The 25,063-nt window shown below is 50.3% G+C and overlaps 1 protein-coding gene across 5 annotated transcripts in view; it reads right to left on the reverse strand.

The window, feature by feature from the left end:
- The window catches only part of NAV2 (neuron navigator 2), an 830,108-nt gene that overhangs the window by 664,497 nt on the left and 140,548 nt on the right, over window positions 1-25,063 (reverse strand). For 4 of the 5 annotated variants that reach the window (XM_078684230.1, XM_078684229.1, XM_078684228.1 and 1 more), the window contains exon 1: window positions 17,708-18,076. The exons of the other annotated variant lie outside the window; for it this stretch is intronic. In XM_078684230.1, the coding sequence (XP_078540356.1) occupies window positions 17,708-17,965 (258 nt within the window). In that variant the 5' untranslated portion in view covers window positions 17,966-18,076. Of the gene's footprint in view, window positions 1-17,707; window positions 18,077-25,063 lie in introns of those variants that run through there. 5 annotated transcript variants of the gene reach the window in all.

Genomic DNA, 25,063 nt, shown 5'->3' on the forward strand with positions numbered 1-25,063 from the left:
CATGACCTGTCTGAAGCACTAAAAGCTAGAGACTCCAGGAAATTCTGGGCCCTGGTAAACAATGGGACGGGGGAACTCAAAACAGCAGTTGAACCTAACATCGCCCCCTCGCTCTGGGAGGCCCATTTTGGGGCACTCTACCAAGACACTACTTCATGGCCAGACGGAGTAGTGGCAGTGCCCATAAGTACGTCGGATACGGCCTTGGAATTCTCTTTAGGGGAGGTGGTGTCTGCTCTGGAGCGCTTAGCGCCGGGGCTGGATAAACTACCGGGGGATCTCTTTAGGCATCACCCAGACATCTGGGGTCCGTACCTCCTTATTCTTTTTAAAGCCATCTTAGGAGGTATGGCGGTCCCCGGCTCTTGGCTGGGGCAGAGATTGTGCCGATCTATAAGAAAGGGTCTCCTCTGCTCCCGGCCAATTACAGGCCGATTAGCCTGATAGATGTACCCCAAAAGCTCTTTGCGCGCCTCATTCTCAACCATCTGTTGGATTGGGCGGAGGACAACGATATTATGAACCCCCTGCAGGCTGGCTTTAGGAAGAACACGTCGACCATGGACCAGATTTTCCGCCTCGTCCTCCTTTACTGGAAGACGGTGAGGTTAGAGGGGGGAAGGCTGTACATGGTCTTCGTGGATCTGAGGTCAGCCTTTGACCTAGTCCCGCGCAGGAAATTGTGGGAGGTTTTGGAAAAGTTAGGAGTACCCCCCCAGCTACTCAGCATTATAACCAGGCTGCATGAGAACAACTATGTGCAGGTGAGGTGTGGGAGGGATGGTAAGCTTTCGTCCAGGTTTCCAGTCCATCGAGGGGTCAGGCAGGGCTGTGTCCTGGCACCGACCCTGTTTTGTCTTTTCATTAATAGCGTTATACTACACCTAGATAACGTTAAGGACAATGACGCCCCACTTTTGGCAGGCAGGAGGGTCCCGGCAATCATGTTTGCTGATGATACCCTCCTGCTTTCCAAATCCCCCATGGGGATTCAGAGGATCCTGAACGGATTTGGTCTCTTCTGTCGCCAACACGGGTTGGAGGTGAACACAGAGAAGACCAAGTTTATGATTTTTAATCCTCCTAACAAAGCCAGACCCAACCCCACCCTGGGTACCGTTAGCCTTGAGAGGGTTTCTACTTTCATATATCTGGGGGTAACACTTCAGGAAAATCTATCATGGGACCGCCAGATAGCTAGATCAAGGGTTAAACTGTCCCAGCTATCGGGTGCAATCTTGAAGGTGGCAAATACTTCCACCTTTAAGCCCCTAAGCCCGGCCCTTGAAACATATAGGACCCAAGCTAAGGCAGCGGCCATGTACGGCAGTGAGCTATGGGGGTACAAAGCAGGCAAAGACTTGGCAGGAGTGGAAAACAGCTTTTTAAGGCGCCTATTAGCTCTCCCGCAAGTCACGCCACTTTTGCCACTAAGATTAGATATGGGTCTGCCCTCTATTGCTGAAGAGCTTGTGGCAAAGCCAGTGAAGTTCTGGCACCGGTTATGGTCCACTGACGAACTACACCATTACAGACAGGACCTCATCCATGTCATGAGCTTGAACCGCAATAGCAAAATCCCCTGGCTCGCTTTCGTAAAGAATGAACTGATCGGTATGAACTTGTCAGAGCTATGGGACGATCCTGCTCGAGGCTGCCAAGGGATCTCACGCAAAGCCTTGACCCAAATTTATAAGGACAAGAGTCTTTCACTTATGGCAAATGTTTACAACAGCGGCACCCTCACTGCGCGATTCATGGAATCCAAAATTTTTTATGCCTTTGAACCTTTTATGGATTTTATTTTTCCAGTACTGGCGAGGAAATTGTTTGTGCAATGGAGGCTTGGCACACTCCCTACCAAAACTTTTACCTGTAAATGGACTAAAGGGGGTGAGAAACTGTGTCCATGCTGCAACACCCATGAGGAAGATGACCTCCATATCATGTTTGTATGCCCTGCCTATTACAGACCTAGGAAATATTGGATAGCGCCGCTCTGTAGAAACCTGGGGTTCAGGAAGTACACACAGGCATACAGAGTTATGAAAACCAGTACTCTGGGCCACATTGTGTTTGCTGTATCCAAATTCCTAATGGCAGTATGGATAATCAGAAAGAAAATAGTCCTCTGAATCATGGTACTGTGCCGCACCCTCTATCCCTCGCTGGACGAGAAGAGACTCTTCTATAATGTATTAATATTGTATTTTAAATGTATGTATTGTATTTTATTGCATCTTTTATGGTCTATATGGCCGAAATAAAGATTTTTGGATTGGATTGGCTCTACGTCCAATGGCATTCCAGTGTTGCGGGATCAGAATACACTGAAGACCATGTTGCGAGAAGATACAATACGAGGAATACAAGGCCTCGCTACACATCTGATGCTAGGACAGCGGAATCCAACGGAGGTCCAGGAGAGCAGGATCCATGCCAGTTTTTCAGGATGTCCACTGAGTGAGCTTAGTCCTTGGTGACCCTCAAAACCAGGCATGGATCAGCCACCCTGGACCAACGTAGGGCATCCCTGTGGTTGGATCTCCCACCCGGCACGACTGAGAGATACTGAGCAGAAGAAGTCTCAGAGTTTACTATTCATTAAAGGACGGTATAATACCAGCCTGTACAGGCAGGCTCAGCATCCAAGCCGGAGACCAAATAGAGTGTATTATGCTCAACTTCATTGTTCATCACCAACACTCTGGGCTCCCCAGCTCCCTGGTGTGGTTTTCCAATCAGTAACCTCATGCATTTTATCAGGAAGATAGGCCCATATCAGAAAACCATGTGTTGTTGCAAACCATAAGGTGCATGACCAGCAAAATGGTGTTTAGTAATGAACTAAATAACTTTTGCAATTCAGTAAAGCCTTTCTGAATCACAAGATGCTTTTACCAACCATTGATTAGGAGTGAGAGCACAAAAGGACATTCTCTCGTAATCAACAAATCACAATGAGATATATCAATCAAACAATTAATCAGGGGATTTGTAAATGCACTACTCCCCCGGAAGGGTCTCAAGGCGCTGGGGGGAGGGGGGGGTGCAGCTCCGTTCAATCGAAGAGCCAGGTCTTGAGTGTCTTCCTGAAGATGTTCAGGGAGGGGGCACGTCTGATGTCGATCAGAAGCTCATTCCAGGTCTTGGCCGCGATGTAGGAGAAGGCTCTTCCACCTGCTCATGCTCTGCGGATGCGAGGGGTTTTGGCGAGGTCGGCAGATCGTAGGTTTCTCTTGGGTCGGTGGAAGGAGATTCTATCGTTGAGGTATTGGGGTCCGGTGTTGTGGAGGCATTTGTAGGCGTGGGTGAGTATCTTGAAAGTAACTCTCTTCTCAACGGTGAGCCAGTGGAGGTTCTGCAGGTGTTGGGTGATGTGTTTGTGTCGAGGGATGCAGAGTACGAGTCTGGCTGCGTTGTTTTGTATGGGCTGGAGCTTGCGGAGCAGAGACTTGTTGATTCCGGCGTAGTGGGCGTTTCTGTAGTCGAGTCTGCTGGTTATGAGTGCGTGGGTAACGGTCTTTCTTGATTCGGGGGGGGGATCCATTTGAATGTCTTTCGGAGGATGCGGAGGGTGTTGAAGCATCTGGAGGCGACGGCGTTGACCTGTCTGGTCATGGAGAGGGCAGAGTAGAGTACGATGCCACGGTTGCGGGTGTGGTCCATTGGGGTGGGAGGGCAGCCGATGGCGGTGGGCCCTCTCCGAGTGGAGCTTCAGGCAGCTGCTGCTCATCCAGGATGCGACGTCCTTCATTCCTTCCTGCAAGTTGAGTCTGGTGGTGATGGGGTCCTTGGTGAGGGAGAGAATGAGCTGGGTATCGTCCGCGTAGGATACTATGCGGAGTCCATGCTGTCTGACAATGGCGGCGAGGGAGGCCATGTAGATGTTGGAGAGCGTGGGGCTGAGTGACGATCCTTGGGGTACTCCGCAGTTGATTTCTATGGATGCAGAGAGAAAGGGTGGTAGTCTGATTCTTTGGCTTCTGCCGGTGAGGAGCAAGCGGATCCAGTCGAGGGTGGCTCCTTGTATGCCGGCGTCGGGGAGTCTGGCGGTAAGTGTGCGGTGGGAGACGGTGTCGAGTGCTGCTGAGAGGTCGAGTAGGATCAGGGCCATGGTGGGTCCTTGGTCGAGTACGGTGCGGATGTCGTCTGTGGTGACGAGTAGGGCGGTCTCAGTGCTGTGTTTGCTGCGGAATCCGGATTGGGAGGGGTCGAAGAGGGAGCTTTCTTCGATTAATTTTGTTAGTTGCGCATTGACAGTCTTCTCAGTGACTTTGGCTGCAATGGGGAGGCGTGAGATGTGATGGTAGATCTTGAGATCCGTGGGATCTGCTGTGGGCTTCTTGAGCAGGGGTCTGACTTCTGGGTGTTTCCAGTCGTCGGGACAGATACCGGTCTTGAAGGTGGCGTTGATGGTGCGTCCTAGCTCTGGGGCAATGGCGGTGGCAGCTCTGTGGAAGATGTGCGGCATGCAGAGGTCCATGGGTACCCCTGAGTGGATGCCTTTTATGGTCGAGGTGGTGTCTTCGGTGGTGACTGGGGTCCAGGAGGAGATGGAAGGCTGACTGGCGTTGCTGGTGAGGGAGGTGGTTTCGGAGTTGGGTGTCTGGTCATTGAAGTTGTCGTAGAGGCCTTTGATTTTCAGATGGAAGTAGAAGCCGAGCTTGTTGCATAGGTCCTGGGAAGGGGTGATGTGCGTGGTTTCGCTGGGGGGCTTGGTGAATTCCTGGATGTCGCTGAAGAGTTCTTTGGCGTTGCTGGAGTTGGTGAGGATCTTGTTTTGGATGAACATCTGGTGCGTTGGTGGTATACTGTCATGGCGTTCTTGTAGGTGGTGTGGTCTTCTGACGTTTTGTTGTTTCTCCAGTTCATCTTGAGACGTCTGCAGTTGCGTCTGGACCCTTGGAGGTCGCCGTCAAACCAGGTGGCCTTCCTGGGGTGCTGTCTGTTGGGGTGACGTAGGGGTGCAAGCTTATCTGCGCAATTGGAGATCCATCTGTGGAGTTCTTTGGCTGCGAGGTTGGCGTTGGTCGAGGTGGTGGGGGCGTCGTGGTTGAGAGTGGAGTTGAGCTGTTCCTCAGTGGCTTTGCTCCAGTACCTTCATGGGGGAGAGGTGCAAGTTTGGGTGGCTTGGGTTTGTCGACGTGGAAGCATACGAAGTGGTGGTCAGTCCATGGGGGTTGCGTGGTGTGGCTGAAGTGGATGTTGTTACCTCCTTCAAAGATAGGGTCGAGGTTGTGTCCTGCCTTGTGGGTAGGTGTGGTGATGAGTTCTTTCAGTCCATTGTTGACGAGGTTGTCCAGGAGGGTGGTGGAGTTGGTGTCATTGGGGATGTCGAGGTGGAAGTTCAGGTACTCAACGAGTATGTAGTCCATGGAGGCGATGGCATGGGGTGCGATGAGGTCGGTGATGGTGGTAGCGAACGAAGCGCGGGGACCGGTGGGGGTCTGTAGGTGAGGGTGCCGCAAAGTGGTCCTAGGGCTGGTCTCGACCTGGAAGTGAAGGTGTTCGGTGGTGGAGAGGGAGTTAATTGTGGTGGAGGTGGAGAGTCAGAGGGAGCTCTTGTGTGCGAAGGCGAGTCCACCTCCTGAGCGGTTGGCGCAGTCCTTCCTCTGGATCTTGAATCCATCAGGGATGGCGGTGGCAATGTCAGGGGCGGAGAAGGCTTTGATCCAGGTTTCTGTAAAGGAGGTGACGTCTGGTGAGAGGGTGTCGAGAAGGTCCCAGATCTCTACGGCATGTCTGAGCAGGGAGCGAACGTAGAGGAGGATGCAGTTTAGGGCTACGGGGTGTTGGCGTTCGTCCTGGGGGCGGTGTCTGCGGGGGCATGGTCGGAGGTGAAGGTCTGGTGGCAGTGGCGGCAGGAGAACTGGCCGTGGGTGGTGTTCGGAGTGGCCAGCTGGCACTTCTTGTTCCTTCTAGGGTTGAATGCAAGTAGGGCAGCAGGGTTGTAGCGGTGCGTGGTCGGAGATCATGTTGTCCTGCCACTGGTCGCAGACAGGCTTGCCTTTTGAGCGCCAGTGGCGTGCCCGCTGCGTGCATCTGTGCTGTGGCCGCATTAAAATACGGGAAGGGGGAGGGAAGTGAAGCTGGGAGGCAGGAGCGTGAAAACCGGGTGGGGGAGCGGCCCCAGGGACAGCAACAACGAGTAAAAAACAGGCAGGAGAGCGGGGTAAAAACGCAAGACAAATACAATAAGGAAAAGGCAACCATGAAATTAAAAACAAGAGTGAGGACGAGATACACCTAGGCAAAGTAACGAGCAAAAGCTAAGACAAAAATACCAATACAACAATACAATTCAAGCAGTAATGAGCAGGCCCACCACAGGGACACGAGGACAGCAGCCTTGAACTCCTACCTGGCGCAGAGGAGGAAGGGGCAGCCACGGCGGAGGCACAGTGAGCGGAGAACTGGGTCACTGACCAGGAGGCCAGAGGTCCTGCTCAATGTATCAATGGTTTGTGACCATCACAACCACAAACCACTGAAAAGTTCCCGACTCCACAAAAGAGTTGGTAACTATTATCAAAGAGGAAGCTGTACCCACTGAACAGCTTCCTCTGTGAGTCGGGCACACTCGAAGGGGAGGGTGCATGCAGGAGTCCAGGGAACCACTAGCTGTGACCAAAGGCGAAACTTGTCTTTTTTTAAAGGTGCCTGTGTTCCTTAAAGGTACTGGTGCTGCTTTGAAGAAAAAAAACTTTGCAAATGGTAATGCAAAAGCAAGGATAGTGGTTTACTGTTCCTTGAAGAAACCATCAGTGTTTGTAGCTAATCACACAGGGTCACAAATAGTAACCTGCCTAATTAATATTCATTATGCAGGTCATTCTGCGACCCCCGAGACAAGAGAATTTGCAACACGATTGAATAGTACACGTCACACACAAAAGTATGAAATGGTCACAAAAATGGGTGCACAACTTGTCCACTTTTGCGACTTGATTTTTATACAGCTGGCCCTTACTGCCTAACCACCTGCGAATAACACTCACCCACTCATTAAGCCGAGATTTATAGCATCAAAAAATATATAGGGCGGAAGAAAAAAAATTACTCTAGCCTGCGGGTCTGGGGGTACTGTAAGCAAAAGTCACCTGTTAATGCAAAAAATACTCTCCGGAAGTTAACAGCTTACGCACATGTGAGATCCCTAGCGCGCGCTCCACCACAGCAGCTGTGCTTCACGTCTCAAAATAATCACGTTCAGCACTGACTCACGAGGCAATCGACACCTGTGAGTCAAACGCGCTACTTTTCACGTGGGATTGCCCTGGTGTTGATGGGACGAATGAGACGTTTACGCAAAGAGCGGCTGTGACGTCATTTCCTGTGACATGCCCGCAAACCTGGCATGGATGTTTCCAGCTCTGAAGGTTTCCAGTTGTTCTGCTGTAGGGAGGCTCTGCGAAGCAGCTGGCGCCCAGGGGCTGGTTTCTGAAAAGTGAGGTTTTATGGTAAAAATAGGGCCTCGTAAATGACAAGTGTTTGACTGCCTTCCAGTTCTTCGTGAATAGAAAACCAGTTTGTTGAAAACGCTCCAAGGGTCACTTGTAAATGGCACGGAGAAGCTGGCACCTCGCACGCCCCGAATCCCTGTGAAAATACACATTTCTAAAAATAGGATGCGACCAACATTTCTCGGTCTGATGAATGTCAAAAGGGTACAGCCCAGAGTGCAAGGCATGTAAACCGCACCATCTGACAAAATAAAACAATTGGCTGCCATAAAGCAAATGAATAAAAAAAAAAAGAGTAACACTGCTCCTACTGTACAATTATCATCAAGATGGCTCAGAAGTCTAACGCTAAAGACGGACATCTGCAGTGATGCGAGGGTGGCACTGGCAGAGTCCCGGCTAGGCAGATTCTCCTTTCATCCTTATGGTGAACTGAGTACTCTGTCACAGCCAGTGTGTCATGGGCCCTAGTGCAAAAAAGAAAATGGACCCCCCCTCCCTCCCCGGCTTCTACTTGAACTCTAAAATACTGCAAAGATCAGGGTTTGCAGTGGGCTACTCAGGCCTCTTGGCCCTGGTGCCACTGCACCTGCTGCACCAATGAGAAGTCATGCCGCTGAGTGAGTACCACTAAATTAGATCACTGTAACTTCTGTTGCTTACACTTGCAAACTGTAGAATTGTGGTATAAAACACAAAGTACATGCATCAATGTAGGCTTTTGCGATTCCCTAATTGCGATTATTAAGGAATCGCAATTAAGGAATTGCAAAAGCCTATGCATGTAGGAATCACTATAAAATTAGCGATTCCCAGACATTCCTTAATTGCGACTTGCAAATTGCGAGTCACAATTCAGGAATGCCTTCCCATTCATTCCTATGTGTCTCCTGGCCCATGACAGGCATCAGGGGTCGTATGACGTCCTATGTCAGAAAGACATTTTTACCACTATTTATGGTAAATTTACACCCTACACAGGCCATAAATAATGACATGGAAACATGGTTTGAGATACTGAAATGCTCCTGAAAGGGACAGAGACAAGTATAGGTAGGAAAGCCATCGAATCAAGAGCAGACACCAGCGATAGATAACAAAACCAACCAATGGGCTCACCCAAAACGACTAAGTATATATGCTCTATTGGAAACACTAGGTCTGCCAAAACCAGCTAAAACTGGGTAAAGGCAAGTCCTAATAATGTTGTCATTCTTCCTACTTTTTAACATTAACACCCAATTCAGTGAGGTTTGGCGTAACTGCGCCCACCTGGGAGGCTTGTGATACCTTTTAGTGTCCTTGCCAGTGTATCCGAGAGGTCCAGCGAGTCCAGGGACACTCCTGCTGCCCGAGTGAGCGTCCCCCAGACCGATGCAGCATCTCTGCTTGCACTAGAAGTATTCATCCTGTTGACATATCAGCACAGACAGGGCATTTCATATCTCTGCAGCCAACGACAGGCTTTCACAAAAGATCACAGTAAAGCACAGAGGACTCTGCGTTACGCACTCCTCTACCCTGGAGATACGTTTGTGCAGCCAAAGCTTTAGCAGGGTATTCACATCCTGCTTGAAGAGAACGTACATATAGCAGTGTCTGATTATCTCTTTCTGACAGAGCCTAAGCCAACACAACTAGGTTGCTGATAAATCAAAATCTTATTTATCTTGCATTATTGCCATTGTGCCCATCTCCTCTTAAACACACACTAATATTTTAGGCAGAAGTGGAACTAGAGTGTTGAGCTATGGCTCCAAACAGAAGTACTGATCAAGAACGCAAAGACCTTCCGTTGTCCAGCAATCAGACTCCTTCCGCATCGTAGGTCAAACGATCCCCTGCAGCACAGAGGTCAACGGTCGAGGAGTCACCCGCAACTCAAGAATGACTCACAAGCACATGTCTAAATTGGTGTAGAGCAGTGATTCATTTGTGTCTGAAGTTCAACTCAGGCACGACAGGGGTACTGATTTTCGGGAACAAAATTTCCCCATGGGACGCATTTTGGTGGCCCTCAGAAATAAGACCGACCTTCACTGACCACATTAGGAACCTAAGCATCATTCTGGACAACAAGCTAACCATGAAGATACAAGTCAACTCCGTCTCCTCCTCCTGCTTCGTCATCCTCCACATGCTTCGTAAGATATTCAAATGGCTACCCCAAAGTTCAAGACGCACCATCACCCGGGCCCTCATCTTCTGTTGGTTGAACTACAACAACATTCTTTACACAGGGATAGCAGCTCACCTCCTCCAATGACTACAGACCGTAAAGAACGCTGCAGACAGACTTGTCCTGGATCTCCCTAGGTGAACCCACATCACCCTCTACCTCAAGGAACTCCACTGGCTCCCTGTACAGAAGAGATGCCAGTCCAAGCTCCCAGCCCATGCATACAAGGCACTACGCAACTGCAGACCAGCCTATTTCAACCACCGCATGAACCGTCATCAGCCCACCAGACACTTCCGCTCCGCGTCCTTTTCTCTAACCCTCTCCCAGAATCTGATGTAGCAGATACCGAGGTTGCTCCTTGTCTTACCTAGCAGCAAAGACATGGAACGAGCTACCCTTTCATCTACGGACCTCTCTATCTCTGTCAGAGTTCCGAAATTCCTGAAGACCTGGCTGTTCGGCTAATCAACTGGACCCTGCCAGTGCCTGGATACCCCGGCCGGTGACAAGAAGAGCTCTACAAATCTACTGAGTGACTGATTAATTGGTAGATTGATTGAGCCACCTTAGTGTTTACAGCGCACCTATGACGCATATACAAAATAAGACCGCTTTGACAGTCTATTTATGGTAAGACTCTATAATAACTGTACAGTTCTATCTAGTTTGGCAATATTGCCATTCATAGTGCTAAGAAACTAAGAGAGACCTATTCACATTATAGGATGCTGACATCCACATCATGAGTTATTGTTTAAAAATAAAGCTCCATAATAACTGCGCATAAAGGCGTACCGTCCCAGTTCAAACCCAACATTACCACGGCATAGAAGGAGGACAGGTGGTGGCCCCTAAAGACGAAAACATGTGGGGCCTCGTTAGCATGAAGGACTTGAATACTGAGAGCTTTTATGAAATATAGGCCTCTGAAATCATAATGAAATTATATGTTGGTAAGTATGTCACATTGAGAAATTGAGGCTACTAGTCTAGTACTGCTGAGGAGAAGAGAGACCCCGGCAGCTATGCAAGTAAAGTGCAGCTTAGGGTACAGGTTTTTTAGTTCCACCAAGTCGTTTATGTCCCCATCACAACAATGTGTGCAATGGATATATTATCTGGGATGCACTGAGCAGATCCCCGGCACAATGCATGAGGGACGAAAGGAGGAAGGGATGGATGAATGGATGGATGGATATTCTCTTGTGATGCAGAGAAGAGCGTCAAGGTGTCCTTTCCATACTTATTAAAGTAGACAATCTCTTTTTGGCCAACTGGCCCTGAGTCCATCTCCTTTTACCAGAGTCATAGGAGATAAAGGGTTATTTTTGGGAAGCTAGAAGCACGACCTGAAATCTATTTAGGCATTACCTTCAGTAGCTTTCCTCCACAAGGGGGGTGTACACCACACATGGAAACATCAAGCAAGAGCCTTGCATGAGACTGGCTTGAGGATAAAATGTCTTGTTAGGTTCGAAAATATATCAGGAAGGCGTTTTTGCCACTTAAACTAGCCCACTACAGGCCAAAATGACACAAAATTTGACATTCTGAAAATTGTGCAAATTCCACATAACTCGAAATTCGGGAATTATGAAAGATTACCATGACTTGACAGAAACATTTGCACAGGCCTGTGTACAAGTCAGTAGTACAGTGGCGACGACTCCTAATATGCCAATCAAAGTCCAATAATCCTTTAGTGGGGCTGTTGAGGGAATGATGTCACAATAAACCTCATAAGCCCTGCTGACATCATCAAACAAGAGAACGTTGTAGCCTATTTTTGGAGACGCTCAGAGCTGCAGGGCTCGGTGAAGAGAACCATTTTTTCCTATGGTGGGTGGCCTTTTCAAGAGCTTTGCTTTTCTTGATCGGAGAAGGACGGTATCTTTACCATCTTGGCACTTGAGGGAGGGCGCCCACACAAAAGTGGAAACAAGTAATAGGATCATCAATTTCCTAAATTAAAAAATAAAAAAACTTCATGATTGATGGACCATACCTTATGGTGGTTTCCTGGCTTCAGGGTATAGGTTTTAACCCTTTCCGTGCTCATGACGAGTCCAGCTCGTCATGCTGCATAGTGGTCTTGTGCTCATGACGAGCTGGACTCGTCATGCTGCCGCGGCGCCTCCCACACGCGGCGCATTTCCCGCCTGTGCGGGCATTCTAAAGGAGAGGGCGGAGTCATGACGAGTCCAGCTCATCATGAGCACAGCTCCACTGTGCAGTATGATGAGCTGGACTCGTCATGAGTACTGCGGCACCACGCGTAGCCCCTCCCCCCGCACCACGGGGGAATTAGCCCCACGTGGAAGGGGTTAAGATATGGGTGTGGTACGTCTGAGTGGAACAACCCCTCATCTGTCGCAGCCACGGCGGCGGCCGTTCCTTCTACATCGCTGCCCCGACCTGGAACGACCTTCCCCTCCAGCTCCGTACAGTCCCCTCACTGACAGACTTCAGAAAGAGACTCAAAACCTGGCTCTTAGATGGAGACACAGCGCCCAGATCCCCCTAGGGCTGACAGTGTTGCGCTCTACAAATGCTGATTGATTGATTGATTGAACATGCATGGGTGGGAAAAAATGTGCAGTTGGCTGCATAGGAATTCAGGTGTCTCGACGGCATCCCAGCTCACAGTCGGCTGCACTGATACAGCTCTTTGCTCCATTAAAATAAATGAGAAAAGGGGGGCACTGCTCATATTCAACAATCCTGTAACCCTCACTCTGGCTGATCCACTCCATGTAACACCCCGCAGGGACACCTGGTGTGCTCAGAATTCCTACAGCAGGAGGCTCCTACAAATGCAGTCAGTTAACACAGAACAGAGGGTCTCCATTTCTTCCTTCCAGGCATCTTTATGCACCCCACTCTCCCTTTCCTCCCGTTAATCTCATTAAACATTTCCTCTGTATTCCACCTCCTACCTCCTCTGCAGATATTGCCTTCAATCTATAGAGGGGCACAGCGTCTGCCTGCCACTAATTGTCACACAGACCCTGCCTCACCAGTTCAACCTCCCCTCACCCTTCTATGGCCAAGCCAAACTTGTTCTGATGCCACAACCACCACTGGTTACTATCCAGCACTAACACAGTGCAGCAAAATACACAATGCATTCTTAGATGAAAAACTGTTTATCATGTGTGAGTAATTTTGTACAGCTGTTGTTTCCGCTTCTTGTGCAGTCCTTTGGTACCACAGTGTGGATATGGTGCAAGCTACGTAAGTGTCCCTGTTACAAAATGCACAGATGTTAGCATACCATGCATAAGCCCCGGTGGAGCCGAATATGCCCTCCTGGGAGTCACGGAACATCTGAGTTGGCTCCTGGATGAGGCGGAACAACTGTGCTGATCTTACTCGATCTCAGTGCAGCTTTTGATACAGTGTTGTATACGGCTCGTCTGGAAAGATCGACAAACCTGGGTGTTCAAGGGACAGCCTTATCCTGGATGTCCTCTTTTCTAAAAGGTCGCACTTTTTAAGTCTTCTCTGCCTGCTCCATTTCCAAAATCATATGCCCTAACTTCGGGTGTCCCTCAGGGATCAGCCTTGAGTCTGGCGCTCTTTAATATCTAAATCCGCCCTCTTGCGGACTTAGTGGGAAGCTGCGGCCTTACCCTATTCTCCTATGCAGATGACACCCAAATTATCTTTTCTTCGTCATCTGCTTAGGGATACAACTCCGCGGCCTTGAACTACTGCCTGGGTCGAGTCTTTACCTGGATGAATTTCAACTCGCTAAAACTTCATGGCGAGAAGAGGTTATGGTGCTAGGAAAGAACCCCTTACTTTGGGGCCACCGCACTGGCCTAAGACCTTGGGTTCTCTTCTCGAACCGGTCCCCAAAGTTAAGAACTTAGGTTTGGCAGGACAAGAATTTGTCTATGAAGTCTCAGGCAGCCAAGGTAGTTTCCACTTGTTTTGCGGTCCTGAAATGTCTGAGAAATATTATTTGGATGCTTCCATTCTCGGTCCAAAAGATGGTCATCCGAGTCCTGATCCTTTCAAGATTAGACTACGGGAACATACACTACCTAGGAGCAGCAGGGCTTCCATCAGAAGTAGCACAGAATTCTGCTGCTAGGCTTTTATAACAACTCCTGAAACGTACCTGTGTCCTGCCTCCTCTTTGAGCTTCACTGACTCATGGTGGAAAAGAGCATACAGATCAAGGCATTATGCAACGTGCACATGGGTAGGTCAGCCACTGGGCTGAGATAGCGTCTAGAATTAGTGGGCCCCTACCAGCCTATTCACTCTCTGCGTTTGAGTAACCAGTACCTGTGCACAGTTCCCAGAGTCAAACTGGCCCCTATGGGAGGTAATTCCTTCTCATATCTGGGCCCCAAGTTCTGGAACGCTTTACCTGAGCACCAAGAAACTGCACCTCTCTGATTCACTTCCTAAGGAACTTGAAGACCTAGTTATTTTAATCCTTTCTGAGCCGCTAGCCCTTTTATGATGCCGTAGCGCAGAAAAAACTATATCTGGGTAGCTGCGTGCTTTATAAAACTGTATAACAATAATTATAATAATAATAACAGCTACTACAATAGGGTCGTTACAGACACTATCTGCAGTCCTGAACTTTTCACCAACAAAACATTGATTTCAGGTGTGTTTATCTAATTAGTTTGATAGAAGTAAACCAAGACTACAACACCCAGAATGCATTATGCTATCACCATAGCAGCAAAGACTGATATGTGGCAGCTTTGCCTCCATCTTGGAGAGATGAGTGTACAGGGAAGCGGCTATCACCATGGTAGCCAAGACTGACATATGGCAGCTTTGTATCCATCTTGGAGAGGTAAGGATACAGGGAATCGGATATCACCATGGCAGCAAAGACTGAGATGTGGCAGCTTTGCCTCCACCTTTGAGAAGTGAGGATACAGGGGAGGGAATATCACCACAGCAGCAAAGACTGCCACCTGTTCACTACCATTTAAATCCAAGTTTGGGGAAGGCAAAAAAAAAACCTTCATGTAGAGGAGCCGTATGGTTGAAGAAACCACAAAGAGAAGGTATGAACATCGATATTGAAGATTCTGTGGGTACTGCTCAGGGCACTCCACAGGCTGCTCATGGTCCATCTTCCATTCGTGTCTCCCGGTCACATAATTGTGTTTCACAAACTGCACATCAATGAGAAGTCTCCATTTAGAGCAGCACAGCCAGCCCTTGCTATTAACAAGCAGACCCCTCTGCACTTTCACATGCACCATCAGATCGAGAGACCGAGCCAATGAGATTCCAGACTGGTGATTTTGCACATCTGGTCGTCGTTGGAAGGCCGGGCTGGCATAAACACAGCGCAGACATAGCAGTGCGTTGTGCTTTTTTAAGTCTGATTTCCTAAATGAGTCAGATTATGTTTATTTTAACACACCGAGTGGCATAACAGTGACTAGCGTTGACCAGTCACTTTTCCTCCTTCATACCGCTTGCTGTAGGAGTTTCAGCCAAGATATCCATGCTGGCGGCATTAACTGGCGGTCTTCCACGTGCAGAGGTCGGCCTGTTCAGCACAGATGGTGACTGTGGCATGTCCCCACGGGAACATGAGTAAGGCCAGACTGATTCTCTGTGTCTCAGCACCATGCTGCCTACCAGCCTGGAAAGTGCTGCATATCATACAATCAAGGTGGCGAGGGCAACCCATTGGCGACCCAGGCTGCAAGGAGGCGAGGGCAACCCAGGCTGCAAGGTGGCACGGGCAACCCATTGGCGACCCAGGCTGCAAAGTGGCACGGGCAACCCATTGGCGACCCAGGCAACCCATTGGCGACCCAGGCTGCAAGGTGGCAAGGGCAACCCATTGGCGACCCAGGCTGCAAGGAGGCGAGGGCAACCCATTGGCGACCCAGGCTGCAAGGAGGCGAGGGCAACCCATTGGCGACCCAGGCTGCAAGGAGGCGAGGGCATCCCATTGACGACCCAGGCTGCAAGGAGGCGAGGGCATCCCATTGGCGACCCAGGCTGCCTACCTTCCAACAAGCCATCACGAAACAGGGCGAACATTCAAGCTAAGCAAACGAGTGGGACAAGGTGGGAAACAAGCAGTGTTAATAAAAACTGGCACACTTCCCAACATGACAACTTGCGTCTGACTTTGAAAACACAGGTATACCTGCAACACAGTGCTATATAAACAATCCTACGACAGCAACCTTTCAAAGGCACACTAGCAGAGCACAGGCAGGCAGCACGCTGATAGCAGGCCAATCAATTCTCGTTACCTCTAAATATACACTTGTGCAGCAATCAGGAAGGCTGCAGCTCTTACACGACGCTCTCTACTGCAGTCACCAGATGCGCCCAACTGTTGAGATAACAATCCTCTCTCTTCGGTAGAGAGCTAAGAGACAGCTACCGTCTCAAGAGGCACCAATTGGAGGGAAATTAAAGAGAGAGTCATGGACAGATGGAAACGATCAGACATCAGAGTACTAGCACACAGCAGGCTGGCAGAGCAGGCTCAACCATTATGAAGGGGGGGATGCTCCACACGCAGGCTTCCTGAAGGCTAGCAAGGCAGGGGCAGTTACAAGTCTTTGACTGACTCGGCCCCTACCCTGCTGATCTTTCGGACACAATGACTGGCGTGTCCTGCATTTCCCCATTTCATGTATGTGACAGCCTGCTTCTGAATATAAAATACTTTTTTTTAAACCAGTTGCACCACAAATATATTTTATTAACAAAAATGCACAAAAAGGTGGGCACCTCGTATCTGCACGCCTTACAAACTTCACGCTGAAGAGCTAGCCCTGGGGGAACAGAGACGTCACTAACCAGGAGGTCACAGGTTTGAACCCCAGCTAAGCCTTCCTAGGTTCAACAAACGAGGGACACCGGTTTAAATTATATTTTTCTCTGACTATATGTATTTTTAAATAAGGAAATTGAAAAAAGGCCTTCTTTTGAGTGAATTTCAATACCCTTAGACATGACTGCCAGGCCCATTAGCAATAAAGACTGGCAGATCGCGGTATAAGAAGAAAAAAGGGGGGGGGGCGAGGTTTCCTAACGCAGCTTTACATAGATTTAGACTTACATCTGTTTTTACTACAATGCGAATGCTTTCTGAGAGAGCACTACAATGCATTCCAAGCATGAGCTTATATTTATCCATTCAATAAATGTGAAAATACACTAACTGCAGCTTAATATTTTGCAAAACACAAAATAAATATCTGAAAATATAGAAGTAAATATCTAAAAAACATAAATGCCATACATTGAAGAACCCCAGTGATATATTCTATACCCAGTTTATTTTACATATTACTCAAAAATCCCCTGACATTCGGAACCTTGAAAATGCCCCATCTTGAGACCAGCAGACAGAGTCCCCTCTAGAAGGGAAGCGCCTAAAGGCCATGCAGGCTGTGACGCTGACCTTCCTCCCGGCCAGTTCAGCACATGCATCATCAACACAGTTAACACATATCTCCAGCTGGTTTACTGAAAGTGAACACAGCGAGCACCTGACCCCCTAAATATGTTTTAACCCAGTTTACCTGCTCTGAACACGCGTGGTGTTCAATAAACCCCATCGCGCCCCAAACTCACACACTATAAGCAAGGCCACTGGAATTATGCGATTGTGCGGCGATTTCCACATAATTATAGATTTGCCACATAATCCATCACCTGCTGCATAATCTGCAGATTTTAACAAAACAAAAATGTGCTTTTGGGTCAAACGGTTCAAAAGTGACTAAATAACACAGCGACATGTTTTGCAGCGCAGTGGAAGACCCTCTACAAGGTTGGACTGGTCACCTTTCTGTTGCTTATTCCTATATTTGGGTGTTAAACTGGCACCAAAAAGGTGCAACTAATGACAGTGTTCACAAGTTTACAATTCACAAAATAATGATGTAATACTATCAAACAATATGTCTCACAGCGCCACATAATTTGCCTTTTCTTGCCACATAATTTTTCGCAACTCTGCCGCATACTGTGGCCCTCCGCTGCCGCCGCATAATTCCAGTGGCCCTGACTATAAGGGGTCGCGCGCGCTGTTGCTCACCTGAGTATCAAAGCCATTCTCAAGGGAGCTGGTCTTCCGGAAGAGGGGGCCGTCCACTGCAATCTCCTGTCCGTGGGCAGGCTTGAGCGGGAGTTGGCTCACACACAAGGGCTTGGCCACCTCCACCTTGCCCCCCGGGAACTTCAAATAGCAGGGCTGAGGGATGGTCCGGGTGGGCACCTGCGGGATGGGCGTCGCGCTGTGTACGGGTTTGGGGAGCCCCGACTTCATCTTAGAAGCCACCAGGATGGCTGGCATTTTCTCCTGCGGCTTTTCGCGACACGACTTGGTCACCAGGCTAGTGCAAGCCAACCGATCTGTCCAGTTAAGAGTGAGCCGGATAAATATTCTTTAAATCCCAAAAGAAGCCCCCAGTTAGACTAGGGGGCCGAAACAGCAGATAATGTCGATAGGTGACTGGCTCGGGGAATCCCTCCGCGCGCCCCTGCTCATGTTCATTCCATTTTCGGAGTCTGATGCTATGTTTTTTTTCCTGCTCATGGGAAAAAGAGACTTTTCACCTCATTACCATGCCACGGCATTTCCGAAAGTGAGGCAGTTTCTTGGGAAGGAAGGCAAGGACCTGCTGCACGCAACATATGTTCCCTGATCCACCGAGAGGGAGGCGAGAGGGGGCTCAGCCCGGATTTCCAGCTTAGGGTGTCTTTCTTCAGCCTTGTCCAAGAGGCATCTGTGGCTTAGTGCGTTAATGCGCGGTGTCCTTGGATAACTGCGCCCAAGACAGCCAAGCGCCCTCGCCTCGGCATTACTGGTGCCAAGCAGCAGGCAGGGCAAGGTGGCACCAGCAGAGAGCGAGCTGTGGTGGCCAGAGCCACAGGGTGCCGCAGGAGCCGCAGTCAGGAGTGGAAGCGACGAGGCATCTTTTTACGCAGAGGGGTCATGGCGCGTGTGCCACCCCTGCTGGTGGCAGCCAGGCGGCGAGGAGGCTGCTGCGGGGGTCGGGCTGGGGAAGGAGCTGTCGAGCTGACACTACAGTAGAGCAGGATGCAGCCCGCGCCCATTGGCTCTCCCGTCTCAAATCAGGAACAAAATATCTCTGCAAGAGGGGCGTGGCTTCAGCCCCTCCACTGACTGGCAGAAAACTCCCTTCGCCCTGCTGCTGCTGGAAAAGCGCACAAAAAAAGACAGGAGCCCGGTCTGCAGTTCCACGAGGGCAGGGGAAGATGACGCTGGAAAATACTACCTGGTTTCAAATTCAAAGAAAAACACCAGCCGCCTGGAAGAGTTCCAGACGTGGAAGGAGAGGGTGCATTTTATGAAACTGCAGAGCTAGCCTGTGTTTCTGTGTCCACTTCTGTAACGCAGGGCACCACTCCGCCTGGCACTGGTGGTATATGAAAGTAAACCAGTGTTTAGTGCTTACATGGGCACAGAGGGTCACCAACACCGCAGATAACACAACCAAAAAGAATTACCTACAGAACAACGAACTGTGACACCAAGTAAAGGTGTGTCTAATATGTCATAAAACAGGCCATTATTTTACCCATACTAGGAGGGAAAACCCGCAATTAATAAACAAGCAAAGCTCGAGTAATGTGGCCTAATTGGCTGAACATGCACCATTTTTTGTAAATAAAGCAGAAGAGGGGGAAAAGATGTGCCCCAGGATGATACCATATGGGGGAGCCGAGATTATAACTTTGCTCTTCCTCACCTATATACCTTATTTAGATATTGGGCGACATTCCCCCTCACATACTTCTGATCAATCAATCAATCAAAGCATTTGTATAGCGCGCTACTCACCCGGAGGGTCTCAAGGCGCTTGGGGGAGGGGGGTCCGCTACTGTTCGAACAGCCAGGTCTTGAGTTGCTTCCTGAAGGAGAGGTGGTCTTGGGTCAGGCGGAGGTGGATGGGTAGGGAGTTCCACGTCTTGGCAGCCAGGTAGGAGAAGGATCTTCCTCCCGTTGTGGCTCTTCGGATGCGGGGAACGGCGGTGAGGGCGTGGTTGGTCGATCGTAGCTGGCGGGTGGGAGTGTAGAAGGTCAGACGGTCGTTGAGGTATCTGGGGCCTTGGTTGTGGAGAGCTTTGTGTGAGTGGGTGAGGAGTCGGAAAGTGATTCTCTTGCTGATGGGGAGCCAGTGCAGGCCTCTCAGGTGTCCGGCGATGTGGCTGTGTCGGGGGATGTTCAGGATGAGTCGTGCTGAGGCGTTGGAGTCTTTTCTGAAGTTTGGCTGTGGTTCCGGCGTAGAGGGAGTTGCCGTAGTCCAGTCGGCTGGTGACGAGGGCCTGGGTGACCGTCTTCCTGGTTTTGGTGGGGATCCACCGGAAGATCTTGCGCAGCATGCGTAGGATGTTGAAGCATGACGAGGAGACGGCGTTGACTTGTCTGGTCATTGAGAGGAAGGAGTCCAGGATGAAGCCCAGGTTGCGTGCGTGGTCCGTTGGTTTGGGTGCGTTGCCCAGGGCAGGGGGCCACCAGGAGTCGTCCCAGGCGGAGGGTGATGATCCTAGGATGAGGACTTCCGTCTTATCTGAGTTCAGTTTCAGGCGGCTGTTCCTCATCCACTCGGCTACGTCCTTCATCCCTTTATGTAGCTTGGTTCTGGCGGTTGTGGGGTCGTTGGTGAGGGAGAGGATCAGCTGGGTGTCGTCGGCGTAGGAGATGATGTTGAGGTTGTGTTGGCGTGCGATGGCTGCGAGGGGGCTCATGTAGACGTTGAAGAGGGTGGGGCTGAGTGATGATCCTTGTGGTACGCCGCAGAGGACTTTGGTGGCCTCCGATCTGAACGGGGGGAGGCGGACTCTCTGGGTTCTTCCGGCGAGGAAGGAGATGATCCACTCCAGTGCCTTCTCTTGGATTCCGACGTTGTTCAGGCGTTGCACTAGGGTGCGGTGGCAGACCGCGTCGAATGCTGCGGAGAGGTCCAGGAGTATGAGGGCCGCTGTTTCCCCGTTGTCGAGCAGGGCTCGGATGTCGTCGGTGGCTGCAATGAGGGCGGTCTCGGTGCTGTGGTTGGCCCGTAAGCCGGATTGCGAGGGGTCGAGGAATCCATTCGTCTCGAGGAAGGAGGCCAGCTGTCTGTTGACGGTCTTCTCGATGACTTTGGCAGGAAAAGGAAGGAGCGAGATGGGGCGGTAGTTTTTGAGGTCGGTGGGGTCCGCTGATGGTTTCTTCAGTAGGGCGCTGAGTTCGGCGTGCTTCCAGCTCTCTGGGAAGGTGGCGGTGTCGAAGGAGGTGTTGATGATGTCCCGGAGGTGGGGTGCGATGACGGCGTCGGCCTTGTTGAAGACGTTGTGAGGGCAGGGGTCGGTTGGTGATCCGGAGTGGATGGAGTTCATCGTGCGGATGGTGTCTTCGGTGTTGATCGGGGTCCAGGCTCGGAGGGTGGTGGTGGGGGGCGTTGGTACGGTCGTAGGGTGCGTCGGCTGTGTGCTGAAACTGTTGTGTATGTCTGTGATCTTCCTGTGGAAGAACGAGGCGAGCGAGTTGCAGAGGTCTTGCGAGGGAGTGATGTCGTTGTTTCCGGCGCTGGGGTTCGAGAGCTCTTTGACGATGATGAAGAGTTCCTTGCTGTTGTGGGCGTTGTTGTCCAGTCGTTCCTTGAATGCTGTGTTCTTGGTGGTGTGGGTCAGCTGGTGGTGTTTTCGGGTGGCGTGCTTGAGGGTGGACATGTTGTCTGCAGTCGGGTCTCTGCGCCATGCTTTCTCGAGGGCCCGGCAGTTCTTCTTGGATCTCTTGAGTTCGTCGGTGAACCAGGATGCTTTCTTCTTGGGTCTGACAGGGAGGGTCTTCAGTAGGGCGTGGTCATCTGCGCAGTTGGTGATCCATCTTGTGGGGTTGTTGGCGGCTTGGTTGGGGTTCGTTGAGCTGGCGGGAGGGTTCTGGCTCAGGGCTGTGGTGAGTTGGTCGGTGGTGATCTTGTTCCAGCTTCTGCAGGGGAACTGTTGCGGGTGGTGGTGAGTGGTGGTCCTACTGAAGCTGAAGTGGACGCAGCTGTGGTCTGTCCAGTGGAGTCCGGTGGTGTGGCTGAAGGAGATGTCCTTGCTGGAGGAGAAGACGGGGTCAAGCGTGTGGCCGGCGTAGTGTAGGGGGGTGGTCACCAGTTGCTTGAGTCCGAGGTTGGCGAGGTTGTCCAGCAGGGTGGTGGTGTTGCGGTCGTTGTTGTTCTCTAGGTGGAAGTTGAGGTCCCCAAGGAGGATGTAGTCAGCCGAGGGGAGGGCGTGCGGGCTGATGAAGTCGGCGATGTCTTCGCTGAATTGTGTGCGTGGCCCTGGGGGTCTGTAGATGAGGGTGCCTCTGAGGGTGGTCCTGAAGTCGGTGCGTATCTGGAAGTGCAGGTGTTCGGCGGCTGTGAGGGTGTCGTCGGAGTTGGTCGTGATGCGCCCTGTGCCCTGGGACAAAAAAGAGCCCCATAGAGACCCGTTTCGAGGACCCTTTTAAAAAATTGATGGTGCTCCGCCCCGGTGAGACCCGGCCCACTTAAAACCCTCCCAGAACCCCTGGAGACTGGTTTTGGGTGCAGTAGACCACTCCTAATGTCTGTGCCATTTTCCACAGCACCCGGAGGTTAATTAGAGCAGGCACAGGGAGGCTTTGAGAGATAGAGAGAGGGGGAAGGTAGAGAGAAAGCAATCAGAGTGGGAGGAGAGAAGGGGAGAGAAAGAATGGATGGATGGAAAGAGAGCGGGGTTGGTTTGAGCATTTTTGCCAGGTCAGCTTTAGCTCTTCAGTCCGGCCCTTTGGACGGTCAATCTACAGGTGCCGGGATCTGCCTTTGTTATGTGTCGGTGCTACTGATACCACTTCAGACACCTTCATCACTCCTGTACGGTGTCCAGTTCCTCGTAGGATAGCACGAAAGCACCAAAGAAGGTGGCCATTGGCTCCTATAACACAGTGATGCACGCTGACTTGCCTCAAGACACTTTTGGCCTCCAGGGGTAGGTGTGCAGAGGATCGAAAAAGCTGGAGTTCAATTCACAAGGAGGGATGGTCAGTCCATGACCAGGCCTGCCATCGCTGCTGCCTGCAGCCCTGCTCCTTTGGAATTCATGATACTAAAGGAGCATGGAGAGGGTAGGGCTGCCAGGTAACACTATGCTGAACGGAACTGCTGGGAAGAAGAGCGGCTACTAAGGCAAAATCCCCAATAGCCCCTGCACTTCTTCCCCTTTCTTCCAATCCACTATGCTCTACCACCAGCTGGCACAAAGCGACCACTGCTACTGTGTGTCTGCTTTAGTGTAGGTGAACCTGGCTGCTCCCACCAGGTACGGTAGGCCCCAACCTGGTCTCTGACATACTCAGTGATTCCTGAACCACAGCCTGGCTGTTCATGTTTTGCCCTCTTGGTATCCAGCAGGACTGGTCAGAAAGGACCTTCTTTATAAGGATAGTCATTATCTTTGCGAGGATTCTGTGGTCCACACTGGGCAGCGAGTCTGGGCCCCAATTCTTAAGACCTACCCTTTCTCTCTTCCTTCGGATTTAAAAAAAAGTGCCATATTGCTGTCCCATAGGAACTGCGGCATACTACCCTGTTTCAGCCATTTGAAGAGGTGTTAAGCAGCGGCCACGGTGCCTGACTCTGGACTACAGGGTTCACGGTTCGATCCCCGGTGCCGGCGGCAGGTTAGCCCAGCACCATGTGACTCTGGACAATAGCTTGCTTAATCTTCCCGAGGCCCCCCAGCGCCAGGACACCACTTCGGAGGTAGGTGTGCGCTTTACAAATACTGGTATTTCATTTTATTTCCCAGTAGACCTCTTGCAGGTCTGGTCTGGTTAGGCTGCATTGGAAGGCCATCCCTTCAGTGGGTCTTGGCTCACTTGGAGGTCATCCCTGTTAAGTACAGGTCATCCAGTGTTAAGGATGAATTGAGGCCCTGTAACCCCTCGGTCTCAGATACCCCCAGGAAACTGCACCTCATCTCTCTCAGATGACTTCGTTGAGTAGAGTTCATCACAAAAGTTGGCATCGGCTCTCATGATTTGCTTCTTCCCATTTTGAAAACTTACCTCTGAGCCCTGAAGCTCCACTAATGTGGTGTGGAATGAGTGAAGTTTCTGAAAGAACAACAATTTACATTTCTCCTCCTTCTTAAGGTTCTCGGTTGTGGTTCAGAACCTGCCCTTCACCCATTCCCACTATATTTCAGTATGGTGAAAAGGTCCTTCATTCAACTCCACTCTACATACACAACTCTAAGGTCTGCCCTCACTCTTTATTTCTCAGCAGTGTACAGATCATCTTCCAGGAATGTGGGCTAGGAGGAACATCCCTGTGAGATCGCCCTCGAAAACGATTGCTCTGTGGATGTTAAGTTATAGGAAACTTACAGAGCGCACATACACCAGGGGCACAAGTCCTAAAAAAAGAAGTGGGGGGACTAACCTAGTTAATAAGTATTCAAGTGGCATCGCAGCGCGCGGCATGGCAACATGTGACATCACAGCGCGTGATATCACAGGAACTGGCATCATAAGAAGTGATATCAGATCTTAAGCCCCCACATATATGTTTAGCAGGTTTATAATGAGTACATTTGAGCACATTTCGAGTATACTTGCAAACCCTCCTGATTCACCCAGAAGATTCACACTTTTTTACGCTACATATAAAACAATGATACCTTTTGTCAGCGTTAAGCTTTCTATAGCCATAGTGCTTTAAAAGAAATAGTGATATTTAAATTATTACAACGCCTCCTCAAGGGTAATAAGCGTATATAAATGCAATTTATTTTGTGCAAGTACTGGGGAACATCAACACATCTGACGTTCTAACAGTGCATGCAAATCTCCTAAACAGAGCCTGAACAAAGTGAAAAGCTGCCTCTCCTAAGTATGTGTGAAGTGCTAACAAGGTGCAAGCCTTTGTTTCCCCTCTGCTGCATTTGCATCAGGTGTGAGTCTCCTGACTGCTGCCAGCCAGGAAACTCCAACAAAAGGGGGCTTGATGACCCCTGAGACTCGCCCTTTGTTATGGCCGAGTATCCCAGCAGAAGTCAGAAATAAGAGAGCCCCGTCCCGCCTGCACGTTGTTGTAATCGAAAGCAGGCAACAACGTGCAGGCGCTGCTGAATGTGTCCCGGTGTTTGGAAATTACACCGGGACGAATTAAGCATCTTTTTTAGTGGGCCCAACTTCTTGGCAAGGTGGAAAGCATCCACCCTGTGAAAGAAGTGGGGAGACGCCGTCCACCCGCGTGGACCCCCGACTCGTGCCCTGCATACACCAATAGGTCTCTTGGCACTTAATTAATTAATTAATTATGTGCTTATATAGCGCTGGAATCACTCCCGAAGGGGTACCTCCGCGCTTCGACCGCTGCGAAACCCTTCCTGGCTTCCCTGAGAGATGGTCCCTTAATGGGTATCTCCAGGG

This window comes from Lissotriton helveticus, chromosome 3_2 (assembly GCF_964261635.1).
Source record: "Lissotriton helveticus chromosome 3_2, aLisHel1.1, whole genome shotgun sequence".
NCBI lineage: Eukaryota > Metazoa > Chordata > Amphibia > Caudata > Salamandridae > Lissotriton > Lissotriton helveticus.